At 51.1% G+C, this 21,479-nt stretch overlaps 1 protein-coding gene across 1 annotated transcript in view; it reads left to right on the top strand.

Annotated features, from left to right (window-relative positions):
- The window catches only part of Ccnjl (cyclin J like), a 46,472-nt gene extending 25,289 nt beyond the window's left edge, over positions 1-21,183 (top strand). Inside the window, exons 3-6 of the mRNA XM_063230736.1 lie at positions 42-255; positions 14,977-15,279; positions 16,834-16,993; positions 19,148-21,183. Coding sequence (XP_063086806.1) covers positions 42-255; positions 14,977-15,279; positions 16,834-16,993; positions 19,148-19,568 — 1,098 coding nt within the window. The 3' untranslated portion in view covers positions 19,569-21,183. The remainder of the gene's footprint in view (positions 1-41; positions 256-14,976; positions 15,280-16,833; positions 16,994-19,147) is intronic.
- Positions 21,184-21,479: the final 296 nt, after the last annotated feature.

Here is a 21,479-nt window from a genome sequence, read left to right as displayed (position 1 = left end):
CAGCCAGCCCTGACCCCCTTCTGCCCTGCCTGTCCCCCCAGGAACTGAAGCTGCCCACCTTCCGAGCCCACTCCCCGCTCCTGAAGAGCCGCCGGTTCTTCGTGGACATCCTGACTCTCCTGAGCAGCCACTGCCAGCTGTGCCCTGCAGCCCGGCACCTGGCCATCTACCTGCTGGACCACTTCATGGACCGCTATAACATCACCGCCTCCAAGCAGCTGTACACTGTGGCGGTCTCCTGCCTCCTGCTAGCCAGTAAGTGTAGACCCATTCCTCCCTCCGCACCAGTCAGCCTTTCAGTGGGCTTTGCACATCTTCTGTGTTCATCCTTTGCTTCGTGCGAATGCTTGATAATTGCCAGCATTTTTAGCGTGTGGAATGCTAAGTGGTAAGGATTTTAGCAACTTGATCTAAATAAAGGCTAGGGGAGTATCCCAATGCAAAGCCCTGGGTCCACTCCCTTGTGCATGGAAAGAAGGGGAGAGGGGGAGAATGGGGCATAAGGAAAGAGAGAAGGGAGGGAGGGTTAAAGGAAGGAAAGAAGGGAGTCCGTTGCTGTGGGTTCCCAGCTAATACACAGCAGACAGATTGGAGACCGGAAGTGCATGATACCAGGGCTGCGCGCTTAACCTCTTGTCTCCACTTCTTGGAATCCTGGGAGGAATCCTAGCAACCAGTGTTCTGAGATGTGGTTAGAAATACAGCTGCTTCAGTTGGCCCTAAGCAAGACCCATTATGTAGTCCCGAGGCCTAAGCACAGCCCCCTCACAGTGAGGCCTTGCTTAAGGCACAGCCTGGCTGAGGCCATCTGTCCGCCTTGGGCAGGGTTACTGTTCACTGTGCTCCTGTGTGAACGCTGTCCTTAGGATACAGGGCTGCCACACCACTGCCACAGGGCCTGGGGATAAGCACCAACCTTCAAGCTCTGGCCTCTCTGACCCTGTGCCTTTTTCCTCTCCACCCTCTGAGTTCCAGCCCTGCTGGTGGAGCCCCTTCCTGTCCAGAGCTTCTCATGAGCTGTTCTCTCTGGCTGGGTGGCTTTTTGCTGCCTTTGGCCCCTGAACCTGGTGCAGTGTCCCTGTGGGCCCACACTCTGAAACCTTCCCACCCTGCCCTCCACAGGTCGGGATTCCTGCCTACAGACCTGTGGCATCATGAGCTTGAATGCTCACCTACCACTGCCTCTAGCCAGTGAGTTTCAGGAATAGAGAAAGGGGCTTGGCATTTAGTAAGACCTGGCAAAGCAGTCTGCGATGGGGGCAGTACCGGCTTCTGCACCTCTCTAGGTTGTCCTTACTATGGAGTAGAAAAAGGCCCCAAAGGCCGCAGGCTCTGAGTAGCCAGCTGCAGTGCAGACCTTTCTTCGGCACCTAATGTTTTATCTTTAGATTTCCATCAGATCTTTCACTCCCCACCACTTCCCGGTACCCCTCACTGTGTTATGGTCCTGCTTTACTGCATTTGTGGGCTGATGGCTCCCATTTTCTGCTGTGGCTCTCTCTGCTCCTGACTGTGAATCCCCGCCAGCACCAGCTCCCAGCTGGAGAAGCACACTTTAGAGCTGTCCAAGTCTCCTGGTCTCCACCTGGAGCCTTCTACCGCTGTTGGTTACGGTCTCTTTGAATGCTATGGTTTGCTCTCCCACTCTCTGAGACTTTTCCCTGCCTCCAGCCAGCTGTATGTCCTAGGTTTTGCATTCGACTCGGGCTCAGTGGGAATGCAGCCTGTGTGCCACTTGAAGACCCAAATTAATATGCATTCCCTTCCACTTGCGGGGGACACACAGGGCTTGCAAGACATCAGCGAGGGCAGAACAGGCATCACATTTCAGACAGCGCAGTGGGGGGAACCTGTGGGCTGCCGCTGTCTGTGATCTGTGGGCTGCGTCCAGGCTGCGGGGGCCATGGCCTTGTATTTCCCAGGGGATGGTGGCAGCTCTCCCTAAGCGTCTGTCTGGGGCCCAGGACATGAGGCACACGTTGGAGACTCTTTTGTGCTGCTGTCGCCATGCCAGAGGGCTGGGGCCTTCAGATGAGAAGCAGATGCCCCCACCCACACGTCTCTGGGCTCAGCCGCCTGGGGCGGCAGGGACAGATTTTCAGCACACCTGCCAGATGGTCCGGAGGCCTGAGGAAAGAAAAGTTTCCATGACAGCCTGAAACCCTATTCATCCTTCCCACCTCATCCCTGGCTGACGGGCCACCGTAAGGGGGTCACCTTGCCTAGGGACATTTGGAGTTGTGCTAATTTAGACCCAAAGTATTGTGAGGTAAGAGCTGAGATTCTTGCCCACCTGTCAGTACCCAGCTTCCTCAAGCTGCTTCCAGACAAGGGCTTTGGTAGAGGTGGAACCTCCTTACCCGCCCTCAGGCCCACCTGTCCTCAGTCCCACCTCGCCCTGTAACTCAGGAATCAGACGGGCCCGCGTCCACAAGCCCACTGCAGGGAGTCAAAGCCAGAACTCCTAGGTTGTTGCACAGAGGACACTAGGCAAAGCCACCCCTTTGTCTGGGTGACTGAGCTAATTGCATCCCCTCCCTGAGCAGAGGATAGAATTGCAGACTGCAAGATGCAAGTATACTGTGCCTACCGGAAGGCCGTTAGTCATGTGCAGCACCCCATGACTGTCCTGTGGCTGCTTTTGTTACTTTCTTAGAAGGATGGTTTGATGGTGTGGAAAGCCCAGGATTCCAGGTGAGCTGGCCTTCATGGTGACAGTTGTCCTCACAGAGGCCACCGCTCCGCACTGTGCTTGACCTGGGGCCAGCGCTGTGTATGCTTGGCTCTGAGGCCTCGGCTCCAGCTTCTGTGGTCCTGCTCTCAGATACCCATTTTGTAGAGTTAGAGAGGCCAGCTAACCTTGCAAGGTCATACCACTTGGTGCTTTTCTTTTTCTTTTTTAAAACTGAGGTATCCTGTCAGGTGTGGTGGTGCATGCCTATAATCCCTACACTTAGGAGGCTGAGGCAGGAGGGTTGCTGCCAGTTCCAGGCCAGCCTGAGCTACAAAATGAGCCCAAGGCCAGTGTGAACTGCATAGCGAGACCCTATCTCAAAAGGACAAAAAAAAAAAAGAAGAAGAAGAAAGAAAGTCAGAAAGGTAAGAGTAGCCTTTTTGCTGAGGTTCCATGCCTCAAGTATGATGCCTTATTATTGTGCAGGAAATAAGAGATACAGGTCCGGTGTGGTGGTGCACCTCCATAATCGCAGAGACCAGGAGGCTAAGGCAGGAGGATCACCATGGGTTCAAAACCAGCCTGAGATACCTAGTGAGTTTAAGACCAGGCTGAACTACAAAGTGAGATCATGTCTCGAAAAACAAAAAAATAAATAAAAAAAGAATGAAAGAAGTGTGAGATGTTTTTATTGTTAAAAAAAAAATCCAAAGCTTATAGAAGTACCAACTATAAAAACTTAACTTTCCAGGGGGGCTGGGGATTTAGCTCAGCGGCATAAGCAGCTGCTTTGCGAGCAGACAGTCGTGGGTTTGATCCCCAGTACCGATAAAAAGGAAAAAAAAAAAGTGTAAAAAAAATTACTTTCCCCCATTCACAGCCCCGTCCCCACAGTTTGGTGTGCATCTTTGCAGATACAGATCTTCTTGTGTGTGTTTATAACTGGGAGAACCATTTTCATTCGGGATTTGGGGGGTTATATGCATGTGAACTGCCCTGTGAATAAAATGCTGGACACCCATTCTTCCTCACCGCTTCTAATCCCTGCACCATCACACTTCCTCCTGGCTAATTTGTGTTTTCTCTCCTTGTCATTTCCCGGTCCCACTCCCTCCCTGGGAAAAGTTTCTCACTGCCTAGTTGTTTTCCTCTGACCTGGAGGCTTCTGGTCCAAAAAGCAGTGGAAAGTGGGGGTAACAGATTCATCTGCTTCGGGAGGCAGAGCTGTGACTTCTCGCTCTTACAGGTGCCGCTGGGCCCTTTGCTGGCCTCTCTGCCTCCTTCTTCCTCCCAGGAGGAGGTGGCCTCTCGGCCAGGAAGGCACCCCACTTCCAGTCCTGATCCCCTGCATTCGGAGCTCCCTCATCCCAGAGCAGGGCTGTGATGCCACGCTGCGCTAACCTCTAGAGGCCCAACTTCTGACTGCAGGTTTTCCCGACCGTGCACTCACTTATTAATGGAGACCAGAAGAAGAAAATAAAATCTGCTTCCCATCCCGTACTTCTACTTCCGGAGTCTTCCAGAATGCTCTAGGATCATCTCCTGGAACCGTTCTGTGCACACACACAGTCAGTCCTTATTATTCATAGATTCTGTACTCAGCAATTTACCTATTCGCTAATTGTTTTTTCTCCTTTTATGGCGCTAGCAGTACAACCCAGAGCCCTAAGGCATGCTAGGCAAGTGCTCTACCACTGAGCTCTATCCCCAGCGCTTTGCAAAATTCCTTTAAGCCCAAATCAGTGGTGGTATTTTTCAGTCCTTCACAGACAGGTAACAATTCATGCTGCCCTGTGTGCATATTCATTCCCAGCTCAGGTGGATGAGGCTGAGGGGCTCTGCCTTCTTTAGTCCTGTACTATCAATGTGTGTGTGTGTGTGTGTGTGTGTGTGTGTGTGTGTGTGTTTACAGGGAAACTCTGTTCTGGCCCCATTGTGGTTGTGGTGCCTCTGGCTGTGACAGGCAGTGCTGACAAATTAATGATGTGGTCCATTAAAGAGAAATACTAAGGCAAAGTTGGGATTGCTGAATTGAAAAAATGTTGCCGTCAGAGACTTGTGGGACCCTAATTCCTTTTCTTTCCCTTCCCTAGAAGCAGTAACTCATTCATCACAAATTTCCTAACTTGGTTCAAGGTGACTTTGTAACCACCGCATCTCACAAAAGTCATGGATATGATATGAACAAATGCACCTGAGTGCTTTCATACAGCAGGGGCCTTCTTTCCAGGACCCTGGGGAGCATCTTCCCCAGCAACCCGTGCAGATGTAACCCTTACTGCTTTTATTGATTGTGGATGCTTCATTTCGTTTATTTTGCGATTCCACTGCTGAGGGCCCTCTATGTAGCCATCCATTGTTTTCCCTGCCGTGCACAGTGTGACAGCAGCTGTCTTTCTCCCTGGCCTTGCACACAGCTGTGAACCCACCTGTGAGCTGAGCCCCCAGAGGTGGAATTGTTTTCTTCAAAGAGTCGTGTGTTCAGGATTTGGTTGGGTAGTGCTTAATGGCCTTGCAGAGGTTTTAACTCAAGGGAGAGCTGACCGCATTGCTTTTCTCTTAATTGAATTGAACCTGGGGAGCCTTTGGAACCAGTCCTCTCCACCTAAGCAATAAACTGCCAAAATGAGCAATGCTTCTTCTTGCCTCTCACCCTCTGGGGGCTTAGCCTCTGTTCCCTGTGGCCAGGGTGTGGTCCACATGCACAGACCAGGAATAGTGTGCTGACCAATTACTTTTAGGGCTTCTTATCCAGAAATCAATAGCGCATCTCTTAGGGCAAACAGAGATGAAAGCTCTGACTTCCAGGGGCTCCCAGGGGGCCTGGGGATTGTCTAGGAGAGGTCATTCCCTGTCCCAGTAAACCACTTTCAGTCTGCCTGCTCCCCAGCTCCTCCCCACTCAACCTTCCCTCTGGCCCTCCTGCACCGTGACCCCCCGGCTTTTATTTCTCTACAACTGCTGCTTCTGCAGAATTACTTCTTTGACAGCGAGGCAGAGGGCAGGACGCGCTGACCCCACTGGCAATTTTGCTGAAGATTTCCGGAAACTTGAAAGCAGTTTTAATCCCCCTTGGTAGACAAGGATGAACTAATGCACTGCTTCCTGCCAGGGGACGTTAAGTGCAACAGCTCCCCCGAAGCTGGAATGCTTGAGATGCCTCTGGGGTTCCGATGGTGGGCAGCAGGAGAAAGGGGAGAGGTTTTTCCAGGACAGAGCAGGAGATCCTCTGCCAGAATTAAACATGAACCTGCAAGGAAACACGGCAGCCCCCCTGAAGGGGGTAATTTAGTAGTTCCTTGTGGTTCATACAAGAACGGCTCAGAACATTTATGTTTCCTCCCCACTACAGAGAACATGTGGGGATGGCTTAACATTTCAGGAGTCAGGAGGGATCTTACATTTGGTGTGTACATGTCACACGACAGTCCCCCCAGAAGGCTGCTCCGTCTTCTGATCAGTGCTGTCTGGTTGATGGCCACACAGCTTGGGCAGAATTGGAAAGGTCAGTCCATCTGATGAGGGCCACGCTGAGCAGATCCAGGCTCAGGCACCAATGTGACAGCACTGGGAGCCGGAGGACATGGTGATTTTCCATTTCCTGTTGTCATCTCTGCAGACTGGCAGGCTGCAAGCTATTTCGGGGGAGGGACTGTGTGTGAACTGCCTGTCAGGCAGCTGGCTCTGCCGGAAACTGAGACTGTACAGTTTGTCTCAGTAAGGCAGGCGCCCAGATCTGTTTGTCCAGGAGATGGGGTTCTGGGCTCTGAGTGTGAAGTTTCGGGGAGTGATGTGGAGGACTTAAATGAACATGTGATGATCAGGAGCCCCTGAACCCACACAGGTAAGTCATTAAGAAACAAAAACAGTGATTTGAAGTCTGCTGTATTGGAGACAGTCTGCCCCACGGAGACAGTGAATTGAAGGAATGTCCCAACTCCTGTCCATGAAGATTCATCTCACACATGACATATGTGTGTGCATACTGTGCATATGTGTCATGTATGCATGTGTGTCACATGTGCTATGTGTGCACATACTGTGCATGTGTCATATGCATGTGTATCATGTGTGATGTGTGTGTGTGTGTGATGTGTGTGTGTGTTAAGCGCTGGGCCTGTGTTGGGTGTGGGATGAACAATAGAACATGGAATAGATCGAGCCCTCACTCCTCACTGCGTATGATCTGAAAACATCTGCAGTCTTACATCTGTGTTACCACTGATCCTGGGCACACGGCAGGCACAAGCCAGTCGCCCTTCTAAGGACATCTGCGCGTCCTTGCTGATAGGAGAACAAGCCGTGCATAGGGCAGAGTGGAAGACACTGACGTCAGCGCCCCGTACTCTTCATGCTATCTGAGGCCTGGCTGCTGGGAGCTGGCTGATTGTTTTCATGTTCTTTATGTTTACTGAGAACCCCTCAGCGGTGACAATGTTTTGTAGCACATTATACACCTTGCAAGGGCAGGATTGTATTATATCCGTTCTCCTATTTTGAAGCTTTTATTGTGTTTTGTTTTGGGCACTAGAGAGGGAACCTGGGTCTTCGCACATGCTCGGTATGCTCTGCCCCCGAGCTACGCCTCCTGCCACATTCTCCTGTGAATGCTCAAGTCCCAAGGAAGAGCCGCGGAGTCAGACCTGAGTCCACTCGGAGGCTTTCCTGGGTTGCAGCTCTAGTTTGCCTTACCTGATGTGCTTAGTTTCAAGAGGTAGAGATCTCACTAACACTAGAGAGTGACCCTGGGTCCCCATGACGTCCCTTCACTACACGTATCGGTAAGGTGGGTAGTTTCCATTAGGTTTAAAACCAGTTTCAAACTGAAATTAAATATGCCAGCTGTTGCACCCCAGTAGTGAGATTACAGATGATTTTTGTGTTTGGTCAGTTCAGGTGGATTTTCGACACTGCCCTCAAGGAGCATATGTGTGTGTTGGCCCTTCCATCCCCTACGTTTTAATTTTAATGACAAGTTTTTCAGTGTCTAGACAGGAAAAGTTGTCTCTGTCACTAACACAATATGGTGTTTGGGCCTTTCTTCTAGGAAATTCTGACAGCCTGACTTTTGGGTTCTTGTAAAAGTAGCTTCAGGCAGAGACACTGTTGGACCAGAACAGACCCTTGTGCTGGTACCTTCTCAGCCAGTTCTGGCTTTTGGTTCCCATCACTAGTATTCTGCCTTCTGAATCGTTTTCATTTCCTCAGTGGGAGAGCAATATTTGTACCTTGTAGAAAATTAAAAGATAGAAAAAAAATTTTAAAAAGTAAAAATCACTTGTAATTTTACCGTGTCCTCACCTTATAATCAGAATTTGGAGATGGAGCCTCTGAAAACATGGAGTAGCTGGTGTTTATTAGGTGTTTATATGCCAGGTAGCGCTTTGACTTTTTTACACATATTTATTCCTTTAACTCTCAAAACAGTCCCTCAAACTTACCTAAAAGTACTCAGCCAGCACCAAGAGTCAGCTTGAGGACATGCCAGTGGCTTGGTCATTCCAGGAAGACTCTTGGGTCCTCTGCTTCCCAAGCTGCAGAGGGGCCTGTGACCATGTCAGGACGCCAGCCCTTGGGACCGGCTCTCCTTCCCTGCTGACCTCAAGAGCGGCCGCCAGGGTTTCCTGTCTTCTTCATCCTCTTTGCTCCTAAGAGGCAGGAGCAGAGGATCGGGCACCCCTGGTGTCCGCACCGTCCATCTGCTCTTCCTGCAGCCCCAGCCCCAGCAGCCCTGGTCCAGAGGCCACACTTGTGATCAGCTGTGAGCTTCTGCATAGTCTGACCAAGACTTATCACGGGAAAGGCTCTGCTCCACCACACAAAGTATGTCCCTCCTCTCTGGCTCCAGTGCCAGCTGTGCCTGTGACATGTGGCTCCTGTCCCACAGGACCTGATTTGACACAGTTAATGAGATGATTTGGGTCCCTTGTGGAGTCAAGCATAACAGAGGCAGGTTTTGGCAGAGGCCACTTGTGAAATGGTTGCACCAGTGCTTTCATCCGGACACCAGGAGCTCCTCATAGCCAGAAAGGAAGCCCAGGTGTGGCCCAGTTAGCTAAGTGCCACCTCTGACCCTGGAGTGTTTCCACAGCTTCCTCCTAAAGAGAACAACTGCCCACAACTTACCTTGAACTCTGCTTCTAAACTGGGACTCGGATTGAGTCCACCTATTAGAATGCACTTGCGTCTACCCTTCCATCCATGCATCCGTACAATCATCCATCCATGCATCCCTTCATTCATCCATCCATCCATTCCTTTATACATACATATGGGATTTATCCAGGCCTGCTGTAGCCAAGGACTGAAAATTTAGCCACACACAAGACAAGGACAGATGAAGGGGCTTCTCCTTTGTCTCCTAAGGAAGGAAAGCAGCTCAGCCAGGCAGGTTCCCAAGTCTGCCTTCATACCAGCTGTGCCCGGGGGGCTCTGACACCCAGGAACAGCTGGCACTGTAGGTCTGTCTGTCTCTGGGACATTCCCCCACCTTGGAGTTCCTGCAGGGCCCAGAGCTCCTTAGGGACACAGTGGGAGAGGTGCTCCCTGCTCCCCCACCCCGTGGTCCTCACAGCCTTCCGTCCTCTCTGTGATCACCGAAGTACCATCTTAGAAGAAGAGGATTTTCTTGCTTTGTCCCTGGCTTTTCTGCCCTCACCATCAAATTCCAACCAGAAACCTGACATTGTACCTGTGACTTGAACTCGGTGTTTGTCCTCAAATTAAGCACAGATTTAGCAATCTGAGCACACTGTGGTGTCCTCACCACGATTCTGTCTGCTTCTGTGGTCTGATTCTGTCTGCTTCTGTTGCCGTTGAGGACTCGCAGGCTGAAGAGGAGCAGAGTCACTCCAGGTTACAGGGCCGGTGAGTGGCTGAGCCCATGCAGGGGTGCTTGGCCCTGGGCTGCACTTGCTGAGCAGAAATGGCCTCTTCAGAGGATGCTGCTTGTGGCTGTTGTGTGACTTGATGTCTCCCAAATTGTTTAGAATGTCTAGCTGGTTCCTGGAAAGACATTTGTCTGCTGGATGTGAAGCGGTACTTCCTTTGGGGAAAAGTAGAACACGTCCTTCCTGCCTCTTACTACTGTAAAGCCAGAGTTAGTTTAGAGGTGTGGGGAGGGACCCTTTATTACAGAAAATGTCCTGTTAGAGACCCACCTCTCTGACATAAATCCTGTGATTGGAAGAAGAAACTAGATCCTGTTGATTGCATAGATCTTTAGTAGAGAGGATCTGGAATTCAGCTGCTAGTTGGCACAAGCAAAGGGAACTAAAGACAAGCTTATTTTTGGAGAACAGCATGTTTAGAGGAAGAGAGGCTGCATCCGTGGGAATCCCTGCATCCTAAGATGGATACAGGGCTGCCCGGGAACTGTGTGAGTTTTCATGCTTGTGGTATAGAAAGAAAGCTGGAGGCTTTGGAACTGTTTATTTGTTGATTCTACAAAAAGGGGCCAAGGTTGTAGCCCAGTGGTGGCGTGCTCCTGGCATGCACGGGGCTCTGGGTTCAATCCCAGCATGACAAAAGAGCGGAGAGGGCAGGGTGTGGTGGCTCCTGACTATAATTCTAGGAGGCTGAGGTGTCAAGATTGTAAATTCAAGGCCAGCCTGGGCAATTTAGAGAGATCCTGTCTTTAAAAAGTCCATAAAATAAAAGGGGCTGGCTGGAGATGTAGCTCAGTGCCCATGGGTTCAATCCTCAGGACTGCAAAAAATTAAAATAAAATGTTTATTCAGTCTTCATTCAGAGTAGTCTGGAACCCCACTTGGTCTGCCTCCAAGATGGAAGAAGACAGGCTGCTCTTCAGAGAGGTCTTGTTCACGGAGACAGACAGGAGAGGCTGTGGAGGAGGGGAGCGGGGAGGTAAATGGTACCCAGTTCCAGGTTTGCAAAATGAAGGAGTTCTGAGCTGGGTGTAATGGTGCCCGCCTATTATCCCAACACCCAGGAAACTGAGGCAGGAGGATCACAGTGAGTTCGAGATCAACCTGAGATCTTGTCTCAGAAAAAGAAACCAGTTCTGGAGGTAGAGGTAGTGATGATTGTACATCATTGTCAGTGTGTTTAATGCTGCACTGAAAAAGTACGAAATGTTATGGTGTGTGGTTTTAGCCACAGTTTTTTTTTTTTCTTGTTATTGTCCTTTAATCTGTAAAAAAGAAAATCAAAACCAAGCTGCTAGTGTCCTTACTGAGCTGAGTGGAAACTCTCTTGCCGCCACTGGCTGGACTTAGGGTCATCAATGCTCCAGCTGTGACCTGTCACCTCACTCTGGCACAGCCGCGGGGACTGCAGGGGTCAGCAGTCAGCCATCAAGGTGTGCAGGGGACGCTTGTGAGGCACCACCTATGCACCTCACCACCACCAGCGCCAGGCTGCTCGCGTGCCTGACAAGCCACAGCGAGTGCGTGTGTGGGTCTGGGGACGTTTTGAATCTGAGGCGTGTGCTGAGACTCATGCTGTTCAGATGTGGGACCATGTGAGCAGCAGGAAAGGAGAGAGGATGGTAGAATTTGTAAAATGTCCTTTTGATCCACCATTGTAACTTGTTCAGGAAGGGACTGTCCATGGAGATGAAGGCAGCGGAGAAACAGGACGTTCAGAGTCTCGAGGTGTCGCTTTACTAATTAGTTATTAATTTCACTGGGGAGATGCTACCTTTAAAATGGATAGCTGGATGTGATGGCACGTGCCTTAATCCCAGCACTTAGGAGGCTGAGGCAGGAGGATCGCTGCCACTTTGAGGCCAGCCTGTACTATATAGTGAGTTAAAGTCTGGTCTGAACTACACGACAAGACCCTGTCTCAAAAAAAAAGACAAGAAAAAAGCTAGATCTAGCGTCACCACCTTAACCAAGATAGCTGACCTAGGTTCTTCCAAAGGGTCGGTGTCATGAAGAAAAAACCCAGATATGAAACTAAAGAGATCTCACAGGCTTGGGATATGTGGGCATGTAGCTTAGGGGTAGGGCGCTTGTCTAGTGTGTGTGAGGACCTGAGCTTGATCCCCAGCACAAAACAAAACAAATCAAACAGCAGATGTAATAGACTCCATGTGTGAGCTTAGTTTGGATCCTGCATCCAAAATAAAAGGTATTCCCAGGACCCTGGAGAAAGTGAAATACGTACTGGATTTCAGAATGCTACTACCTGAAATTTCTATGGCTTAGAATTGCCAGTTCTACGATGATTCCAGGGAAAGGTCTTCAGGAATAAATGCTGAAGTTGTTCAGGGGCATACCACTGTAATCCTAGCACTCTGGAGCCTGAGGCAGGACGAGCATGAATTTAAACCCAGTCTGGGCCATTTAGTGACGTAGCAAGACCTTGTCTCTAAATAAAAAGGGGATGAGAAGACAGCTCATTGCAAAGCTCCAGGGTTCAGTCCTTAGTACCACAAAGAAAAATAAAGAAATGGTCCAGGAGAACGAACATTTACACACACACACCGCAGTGTGTTTATCATCCACAACTGGAGAATCCAGGAGAAGGGTCACATGTGCTCATTGTTCTGGTCTTTTTATCTTTTCTGTGAATTTGAAGATCTAAAACTGCATTGAAGGAGCAATAAGAGCTCATAGCTGGGGCCAGGGATTTAGCTCAGTGGCTCAAGCTCTTCCTGGTAAGCGCTAGGTGGTGAATTCAATCACTGGTGCCAGAAAAAAACAAAACAAAAAAAACTTCATGGCTGTTGTGACAGGGACACTGTCCCCGGTGTCTCCCAGGGGACCTGCCCGAAGATGTCCAGGCATCTGCTGTCTGCGCAGTTTATTGATAAGGAGAAAGCAGCTGAGGAACAGTGCTGGGTGGTGGCAGTGTGGGGACAAAGGGCAGCCCTGCTCCTGGGAGGAGGGGAGGAAATGTCTGCCGAGCATGTGCAACACTGGGAAACTCCTGGTCTTTTCTGGCTGTGAAATGTGTTGTCCTGAGGTCAGCCTGGCCAATGAGTAATGGTGAGGGTTGAAGCCACTTCTGGGGGCAAAAACTGACTCTGGAGCCTTTGGCATCCCCGCAGGAGCCTCCTGGGTTTCAGGGCCAGCTCTGCCTGGCTCTGGTTGGCAGCATGGCAAATCCCAAGGCCTCCCCAGTGTGGGGAGAAAAGGTGGTTGGTGTAGCTATGAGATCCATGAGAAAACAGTGGCCCTGCATTAGGGTGGAGGCAGAGCTCTGAAAGGCCCATCAGCCAGGAGGGGAGGAGAGGAAAGTAATCTGATTGAGAGCATCTGCTAGCTGGGGCTCCTAGCACTTTCTTCTCTGGGAAGAAAAGCAAGCTCGTGGGGCTGCAGGTGTAGCTCAGTGGTAGAGTACTGACTGGCCTGGCATGCAGAAAGCCCGGGGTTTGATCTCAAGAACAACAGCAACAACAAAGCTGGGGTGGGGAGCTTGCATTTTTTAAGCATGTACAACTTGGGCAATGTTGTGAAAAAAACGAATGAATGATTATTGGAGGAAAATATAGGGAATAAAAGATGGTTGGAGACAAAACCAAGAGGCCCAAAACTCCTCTGTCCAGGGAGGAGTGATCGCACAGTGACTGTTTACTGGGGACCTACTGTGTGTCGGAAAATGTGCTGAGAACAACAGAGCAGCAGGTGCCCTGGACCCCACTTGGAGGCCCCGAGAGGATGGGCAAGGGCGATCAGGTGCAGCCATTAATTTTAAAGACACATAAGTTGGATGTGAGACAGGCTAAGAGGACACCCAGTGGCCTCTGAGCTGGGCTCTGCAAGACATAAGATACTGTGAGGTAGGGAGGGAGTTGAGGAAAGGGATCTGAGACCGTGTGGCTGCGTCCTGCGCCGGGGGAAGGAGTGCCAGGTGCCAGGCTGCAGGAGCCAGCAGGGCCTGGACACTGGCCGTACAGGGGCGCTTCTCCTGGGGCAGCTCCGACCCTGTGCTTCCTGCCCCACTTGCCTATGTGTGCAAGACAAGGGGTGCACTTTGGAGGCAGTGCCAGGATGGCTGATGGGCGTGGATGTGTCAGCCTTGGGATGAGTGAGCTCTGTGGTTTGCAGTGCTGTCCCCTTGCCTGGAGCTGCACAGACCCTGTCTCATTTTGCAGTGAGGGCTTTGTGTCTACTGAGGTAGGGCAGTGGGCGCTTCCTTATCCAGGAGAGCCTGGAACCCTGGGAGACTGCGGAGAACTGGGGCAGAGGCCCCACCTGCAAGCAGGTGTGTGAGTGCTTTGTTTGCTGTTTGCTTTGAGGGCTGGGCAGGGCACCCTACTGCCTTTCTCCCAGCAGCTGCCGTGCACTCTGTGATGCTGGGTTTGGTGGCCCCGGAGGGGCTCAGCACCTGGTGTGGGAATCGGTAGAGGCTTCCGAGAGGCAGTGACCCAGAAGGGAAGGACAGGCTGAGATTGGCTGGGATGCTGCAGAGACAAGGCAAAGAGGGCCTCGAGCTCTCAGAGAAGCATCAGCAGTAGGGCCACAGAAGATACAGGGTGGTGACCAGTGCAGGGCGTCAGGCCCTCATGAAGGGCAGCTGTTACAAACAGCCCTGACTGCCAGGGGCCTCAAGCCTCAGTGTCAGAGAAGCCCTGGTCCCTGGTGAGCCATCGTCCACGCTAATGACCATCATGGGTCAATGGGTAGGTGCCACTGTCCTTGACATTTGGCAGGACACTGTCTGGCCATTTCCCAGAGTCCTCTGGTGGAATCGAGCCCCAATAGTCTTTAGGGGTGACTTTCGGTGTGCACTTTGAGGCACTCTTCCCTTTCCAGTTTCTTCCCCCACCTGCTGGGCTTTCCTGGCTCACCTTCCACGAAGGCTGTTTCCAAAGCAACCCCAAACCAGACCCCATGTAGAGTTCGGATTTCAAATCCAAACAGTGCGGAGGACAGCTACAGACTTTTCTGCATTTGGAACAGCAAGGTCAGATTTTCAGGGTCATTCTGACTCTGGCCTGGAGGTGGGGTTGGGGAGAGCCTGGCAGGGGCCAGAGAGAGTATTCTCACCGGGTCCTGCCTAGCCCAACAGCCTACCCTGTGCTCCAGATGCCGCTCTGAACACTTGGTGTACGTTTTCTCAGTGAATCTCACAAAGCCTGGAAGTATAGGTCCCATTTTATAGGTGAGGAAGCTGAGCCATAGAGAGGCTGAGACATGCGGACGTAATCACACAGCTAAACGTGATGATGTGGGGACCCAGGACCAGGCTTGACAGATCCTGGCTGTGTGTCCTTACCCCTCTGCTGCTTTCTGGCCTTTGTGCAAACACATGCAGGTGCTTAAAGGTGGGCCTGTAGCATCCAGCTAGGGGTGAGAATGCCAAAAACTTCTGCTCTGCCTCCCCTGTAGGTAAATTCGAGGACAGAGAAGACCACGTGCCCAAGCTGGAGCAGATAAACAGCACCAGGGTCCTGAGCAGCCAGAACTTCTCCCTCAGCAAGGAAGAACTGCTGAGCACGGAGCTGCTGCTCCTGGAGGCCTTCAGCTGGAACCTGTGTCTGCCCACGCCCGCTCACTTCCTGGACTACTACCTCTTGGCTTCCGTCAGCCAGAAGGATCACCACTGCCACACCTGGCCCAGCGCCTGTCCCCGCAAGACCAAAGAGTGCCTCAAGGAATACGCCCACCACTTCCTTGAGGTCACCCTGCAAGGTGAGAGTGGTGGGCATGACGGGGGCCCACAACAGGGCCACAGGAGCTGCTGTGTCCATCCAGAGAGGCCTGAGCACCCACATCCCACCCATGTTGCAGGGGATGAGCAGAGCAGGGGTGAGGCTTCCCAGTGTGACCCTAGTAATGCCCAAAAGAAACAGCAGCTTTTGCAGGGACAGCCAGCACCCACAGACACACAGTCTGCCTGGTCATCTCACCACCATAATCCAGAAGGCTGCAGATGGTTTAAATAGTGCCTGCTTGCAGTTAGGCCATTCCCAGACAAGTCCGCACGGATAAAATGTGGAGAGGGAACCTGACCTACACGTGCTCGAGCCATGGAAATTATTCTGTCTGGAGACTCTCCTTTGAAACCTACTCTTCCCACTATCTTAAATCTAGGCCTTAGGTGCACTCAGGAGGCTGAGGCAGGAGATTCATGAGTTCAGAGACAGCCTGAGTTATGTAATGAGTTTAAGGCCAGCCTAGACAGAGCAAGATTCTGTCTCAGAGAAACTAAGAATTTAGAAAAAATGCCAAGCAGAGATACTGCTGATAACAGCCAATCAATAATGTACCACAAACCAAAATGACCTTGTGTGGCAAGACCAGTGATTGGGATACCAAGCATTAATTGGGCACTTACTGCATACGCAGCATCTTATTCTAGAACTTTACCTACTCCTTTAAACTTCATAGTGAAGGGCTGGGGATTTAGCTCAGTGGTATAAGCGCCTGCCTAGCAAGTGCGTGGTTGTGAGTTCGATTCCGCAGTACCAAAAACAAAAGAAACTTCACAGTGACCCCACACAAGAAAGCACTTGAGTTGTACCGTGTCACAGATGAGGAACTGACCTCCAGGAGGTGAGGTAGCTCACTTCATGTCACTGCTGGATTTGAACCTGGCTCCGTGACTGTAACTGTAGTATCATCTAACCAGTTGATCCTTTAGAAGGCAAAAGTTGAAATAACTGAAAATCATGAGCCAAGGAGGGCGACATGGGAATGCCCTGTAAACCACATAGCATTCTTGAAGACTCCAGAAATCTCAGCTGCCTGCTTTTGCACAAAAATAGTATCCCTTTGGCCATGTGCCATCTGTCTTACTAGGATGTGTGATTTCTCAATAAATCCACGTGAATTGCCTGATTTCATGGTGGATAATGAACTCTTTCACCAACTTCTTCGTTCACCAGGTCGTTGCTGAGTGTACACTATAGCCCAGACATCTCTGCTGTTGGGGAAGCCCTTAGACCTGAGAGTGAGCCTTTGGAATGGTGTCATTCCCAGAAAGGGACAGGGGTTCCAAGGCTCTGTTTGTGGCCCATCAGCCAGTTCTTTGTGGTGCACAGTATTTCAAAATTTCACCCTTGTCAGCCCCTAGCAGAAGTCAGTGAATCAGTGCTGAGCGCCATACTTTCTAAGTCTGCATCTGATTCAGAAGAGTAGTGGTGACTCCTGGAACCTTCTCATTTGCCCACCATGTTTTAGGGTGAACCTGAGGCTCTCCGGGGAAACTTGACCATACTGACTCCTTCTGGGGTTCCCTTCCAGATCACATATTCTACAAATTCCAGCCCTCTGTGGTCGCTGCTGCCTGCATAGGGGCCTCCAGGATCTGCCTGCAGCTTTCTCCTTGCTGGACCAAAGAGCTGCAGAGGGTCTCAAACTATTCCCTGGAGCATCTCAGTGCCTGCATTGAAATCCTGCTGGTGTAAGCTCCTCTCCTGACCCATACCTCTGAGACACTGAGGTTTTGTTTGCCCTTGAAGACCCCATCAGGTCAGGGGGCACTTCCTAAGTTTGGGGTGGGCGGCGGCTCTCCCAGCTAAAGTATCCCGAGTGAAGTGGGCATATAGGGCTTGGGGAGCTGGGCCTCTCTGTGCACAATAACTTTGGCTCTGCATTTGTAAGATTGGGGGTGAGGGAAAAGAGGGATTGTGTGCGCCTCCTTCAAGTGTCTGAGCGCTTTGATCTAAGTCCTGATGTGATCCTGTGGGTGATCACAGTGAGAGGGTCTTAGAAACTGCCATCTCAGGTACAGCTGCAAAGCTCGCCTCTAAGACAGCTAGCACTAGAGTGGCTTCACCTTAGAGGCCGCAGCCTTCCTTGCTGGGTCCCTGAGCATCTCGGGAAGGAAACTTGGGGTATCAGGAAGATACTTAAAGGCATATTTGATCAAATACTGAAGCCAGCTGGGTATGGTGGTGCACACCTGTAATCCCAGCACTTGGGAGGGTGAGGCAGGAGGATCGCTGCAAGTTTGAGGCCAGCCTGAAGTGCATAGCAAAATTCTGTCTCTGAAAGACAAAAAAAGAAAAGGAATGAAAGAAAGAAAGAAAAACACTAAAGTCGATCTGGGAGACCAGTGAGGTTCATAGTGGCCTTGGGGGAAGGGCACACAAGATAAGACATGCCTTACATGGCTTCTACCAGGCCACTCCCTCTTCTACTTCATGAGTGACAGCCCGTCCTACATGCTGGCCTGACTGCCCGGTGGGCCGGATGCTGAGAGCAGGAGCCTTTAGGCTCTGGAGAGTTGTCTCTTAGCTTCCCCATGCGCATTGCACTGGCAGCTGCCTCAGTCTCACCCTCTAGAATGTCAGCCCTTGTCTTAACATGTGTGCTGTCTCAGAAGGCCCTGAAGGGCAGAGAGCTTCCTGTCCCTGCCACTGAGGGGTCGCCCAGTGATTAGCCATCCACCCCGCCTTGCTCTGCACGGACAGCTGACGTTCTATCGTTCTGGGGTGTTCCCTTCTCTGTCACAGCCTCCTCTTGCTTCCTTCTTTTTTTTTTTTTTTTTTTCTTAATTTTATTTAAGGAGAAAAAGAAAAAAAAGCAGAAAAAGGGTATAAGTTATACAGAATTTCAGAAAAAAAACAGTAGGAAATCACTAGTTAATGGATTACGTATTGTCCTCTTAGAAATATTTGTTCAAGTTACAAAATTAAAGCTTATATAGTGGACGTTCAAACAGTGAGACCGAACAGTTCTTGCTTCCTTGTTACGTAAGGCTCTGATTGTTTTGTTTTCCTAAAGTTTTATGGGAAGCTTTCTTTTTTTTTTTTTTTTTTTCCCCTCTTTTTGTGGTACCAGAGATTGACCCCAGAGCCTCACATGCTGGAAAAACACTGGACTGCGAGCCACATATCCAGCATGCACGCAGTTATTTAAAGACAGGATCTTGGGCCAGGGGTATGGCTCAGCGACACAGTGCCTTCCTGGTAAGCGCAATGTCCTCCTGAGTTCAATTCCGAGTACCAAGAAAGAAAGGAAGACAGACAGGATCTCTGTAGCTCAGACGGGCCTTGAATTCACTTTGTAGCCCAGGCAGGCCTGGAACTCTCTGCAGTCCTCCCATCTCAGTGCCAGGGTTTCAAGTATACATCACCACACTCAGCAGAAGCTTTGTTTAAGATTGGGGGAAAGGCTGTGATATTCACTTAGACTCCAGAGGATGACTTGCCAGGTATCTGGCTGGCTGAGGAGTGACCCAGAATGTGGAGCAGGGAGAGACCGCTCTGTTCTCTTCGGCATCCTGGAGCACACTGCAGGACCAGCTGCTTCTGTAGCAGTGAGCAAAGACAGATGATTCAGGTTGGCCTCTGGCATGTGACCTGCAGAGAGAGGGCCGTGGAGGGCCGGGGGGACAGCTTAGTCTGGCCTTGAAGGGTTCCCTCTAGGCAGCAGTTCCAAGCTGGGTATTGAACCCTGGGTCTAGCTGGTGATAGGCAGAGGCTCCAGACACCTGTGCAGATGAGCGAGGCCTGGCTCTGATGACACACGTGTCTCCCCAGGTCCATTAAGAAAGGTACAGATGCACACAGGTGTCTCACCTCCAGCCCTCACCAGAGTCTTTTCCTTTCAGAGTGTATGACAGTGTCCTCAAGGATGCCGTTGCAGTCAAGAGCCAGGCCTTGGCAATGGTGCCAGGCACGCCACCAACCCCCACCCAAGTGCTGTTCCAGCCACCCACCTACCCCGCGCTCAGCCAGCCATCAGCCACCCTGGCCCGACTCCAGGCACCCGTGCAGGACCTGTGCTTGGCCTACCAGGACTCGCTGCAGGCCCACCCTTCTGGGAGCCTGCTCTCCACACGCACAAGCTTGTCTCTCCATAGTCCATACCCAGCTCTCCAGCCCCTGGACATGTGTCCCATGCCCGTCCCTGTGTCCCTCAGCATGCAGATGGCCGTCGCGACCGAGCCCAGACACTGCCTTGCAGCCACCTACGGAAGCAGCTACTTCAGCAGCAGTCACGTGTTTCCCACTGGCTGTTTTGATAGATAGCCGCCCTCCCCAGGGCCTGCAGGAAAGCCTCGAAGACCCAAGTGGAGGAAGAGGGGGGTGGCAGTGGGGAGGCCATCCCTGAAGAGGCTGGTGCCCTTGGGCAAGGAAGGGTCGTGCTGTTTTTAAATAAAACTAGCCCGGAGCAAAACATTCAGCCACACACTTAGCCGGAGAGCGTCCCTCAGAAACCTCTGACACACAACGCTGGCCTGGGGTACAGAGAGGCGGCTCCGTGGCCAGTCTCAAGCAGGGCTCTGGTAAATCAAGAAAGACTTGGTAAGAAGCCAGGCTGCTGCATGCAGACCACTCGCCCACAAGCACGTCGAGTTTTAGCCTCAGACTTCTCGTGCTGATGACAGCTACACCACTGAAAACAAACGTGCAGCTGGATACAAGCTCAGGATCCGTGCACAATGCTCCCTGCCAGTCTAGAAAGACCTGAGGTGTGCTTGTGTCTGAGCGCCTGTCTGCAGGGCCCGGCGGGTGGCTCTTGCCTTCTTACTGACCCTGATGCCTTTCTGGGCCTTGTAGATATTTCACATGCTGCTGCTTCTCCAGGTGACCTAGCTTTCTGTCCTGCAAGATGTCTTGTTTACATACTGCATCAGGGATTTTACAATACTTGAAAATTCCTTAAGAGAGAGAGAAAAAAAATGTGATTGCCACATTTCCCATTCCAAGTGAGGCTGTGGGTTTTACCTCGGCTTGTGAGGGACCCACATAAGAACAGAGCTTCCTTTCCAGGAGTGCATGGTTGAGGGGGAGAAATCCTTCCCAGGCTCCCTGTTCCAGAAGATTCCACGTCTTCAATCCAGTCTTCATCTGTAGTTTCACTAACCGCAGAAGGGGAGAAGGGTGTTAAAGATGAAGGTTTGAAGCAGAGACAATCTCACCTCCTTCCACCAGCTACTTATAGTAAGCGAGTTAACCCGGCCTCGGCTTCCAGCTGGGCCAGTGTGGACGGTTCACCTACTGCCACCTGGATTTGGATGTACATGGGTATGGGACGCTGCCACCGCCACCTCAGGGAGACAGAGGTTAGGAGAGCCAGTGCTCGGGGATCTGCTGCAGGAGGAATCTCAGAAAGACTCTTGTAATCATGTGCAATATGTTTGTGTCCCTACTCATGGCTTGGACTCACCATGCTCTTTTGGTTGGTTTGTTGTCGGGGGACACTGTTCACCCTTCAGAACTGGTAGGTGCAAAGGCCCACAGAAGCAATTTGTGTTTTTTTGTTCTTTGTTTTTTTTTTTTTAAGAAGGAGCTGCCTTGGTGTGTTCAACTCATTTGCCAGTCTAGGCAATGGGAGTGGGGAAAGCGTCAGGAAGATGGTGAAGACTTTCACCCAGAGGAGAATCTCAGTGTGCAAACAGTATGAAAAGAGACCAGCCACGCCGATAAGGCACTGCTGGCTCTGTTACTAGCATACATAGGAACGCACGGTTCGTTCGTTGTTTTTCTTTTTCTTTTGCAGACCTGTTTCTATTTATGTATGACTGGTTTGGATTCCACGGTATTGTATCTGTCTATTCTGGGGCTGGGGGCTTGTGAGGGGTTCCCTCAGTCAGACCAGCTCCCCAAAATAGGCATCCTGCAATAAACGTGTCACCCGCTATCGGTCTCTGTGTTTTCTCCCTGGGCTCCCCCTCGCAGGCTGGCCTCTCTCTCTTCTCCACTTGGCCCCGAGAGAATCTCCCCAGGATGGATGTGGGAGCTCTTGAGGTTCACAGCAGCAAAACTGGCTTCTTGGGAGCTGGGTCCTGCTTCCTGGGCACGTGACCAGCTCGCTGCTGTGAATCAGGTTTCCCAGGCAGACAAGTCAGTAGGATATTCACTCAATCAGATCCAGAGAATCTGCAAGTCAGGATCTACAGGGCAGCATGCCAGCAGGCTGAATATTGAGGTAAGAGC

The sequence above is a fragment of the Cavia porcellus genome, unplaced genomic scaffold, assembly GCF_034190915.1.
Source record: "Cavia porcellus strain 051 isolate PalLab524CR breed Dunkin Hartley unplaced genomic scaffold, mCavPor4.1 scaffold_19, whole genome shotgun sequence".
NCBI lineage: Eukaryota > Metazoa > Chordata > Mammalia > Rodentia > Caviidae > Cavia > Cavia porcellus.
The sequence above is the reverse complement of the archived record's forward strand: the minus strand, read 5'-3'. Positions and strand labels throughout refer to the sequence as shown.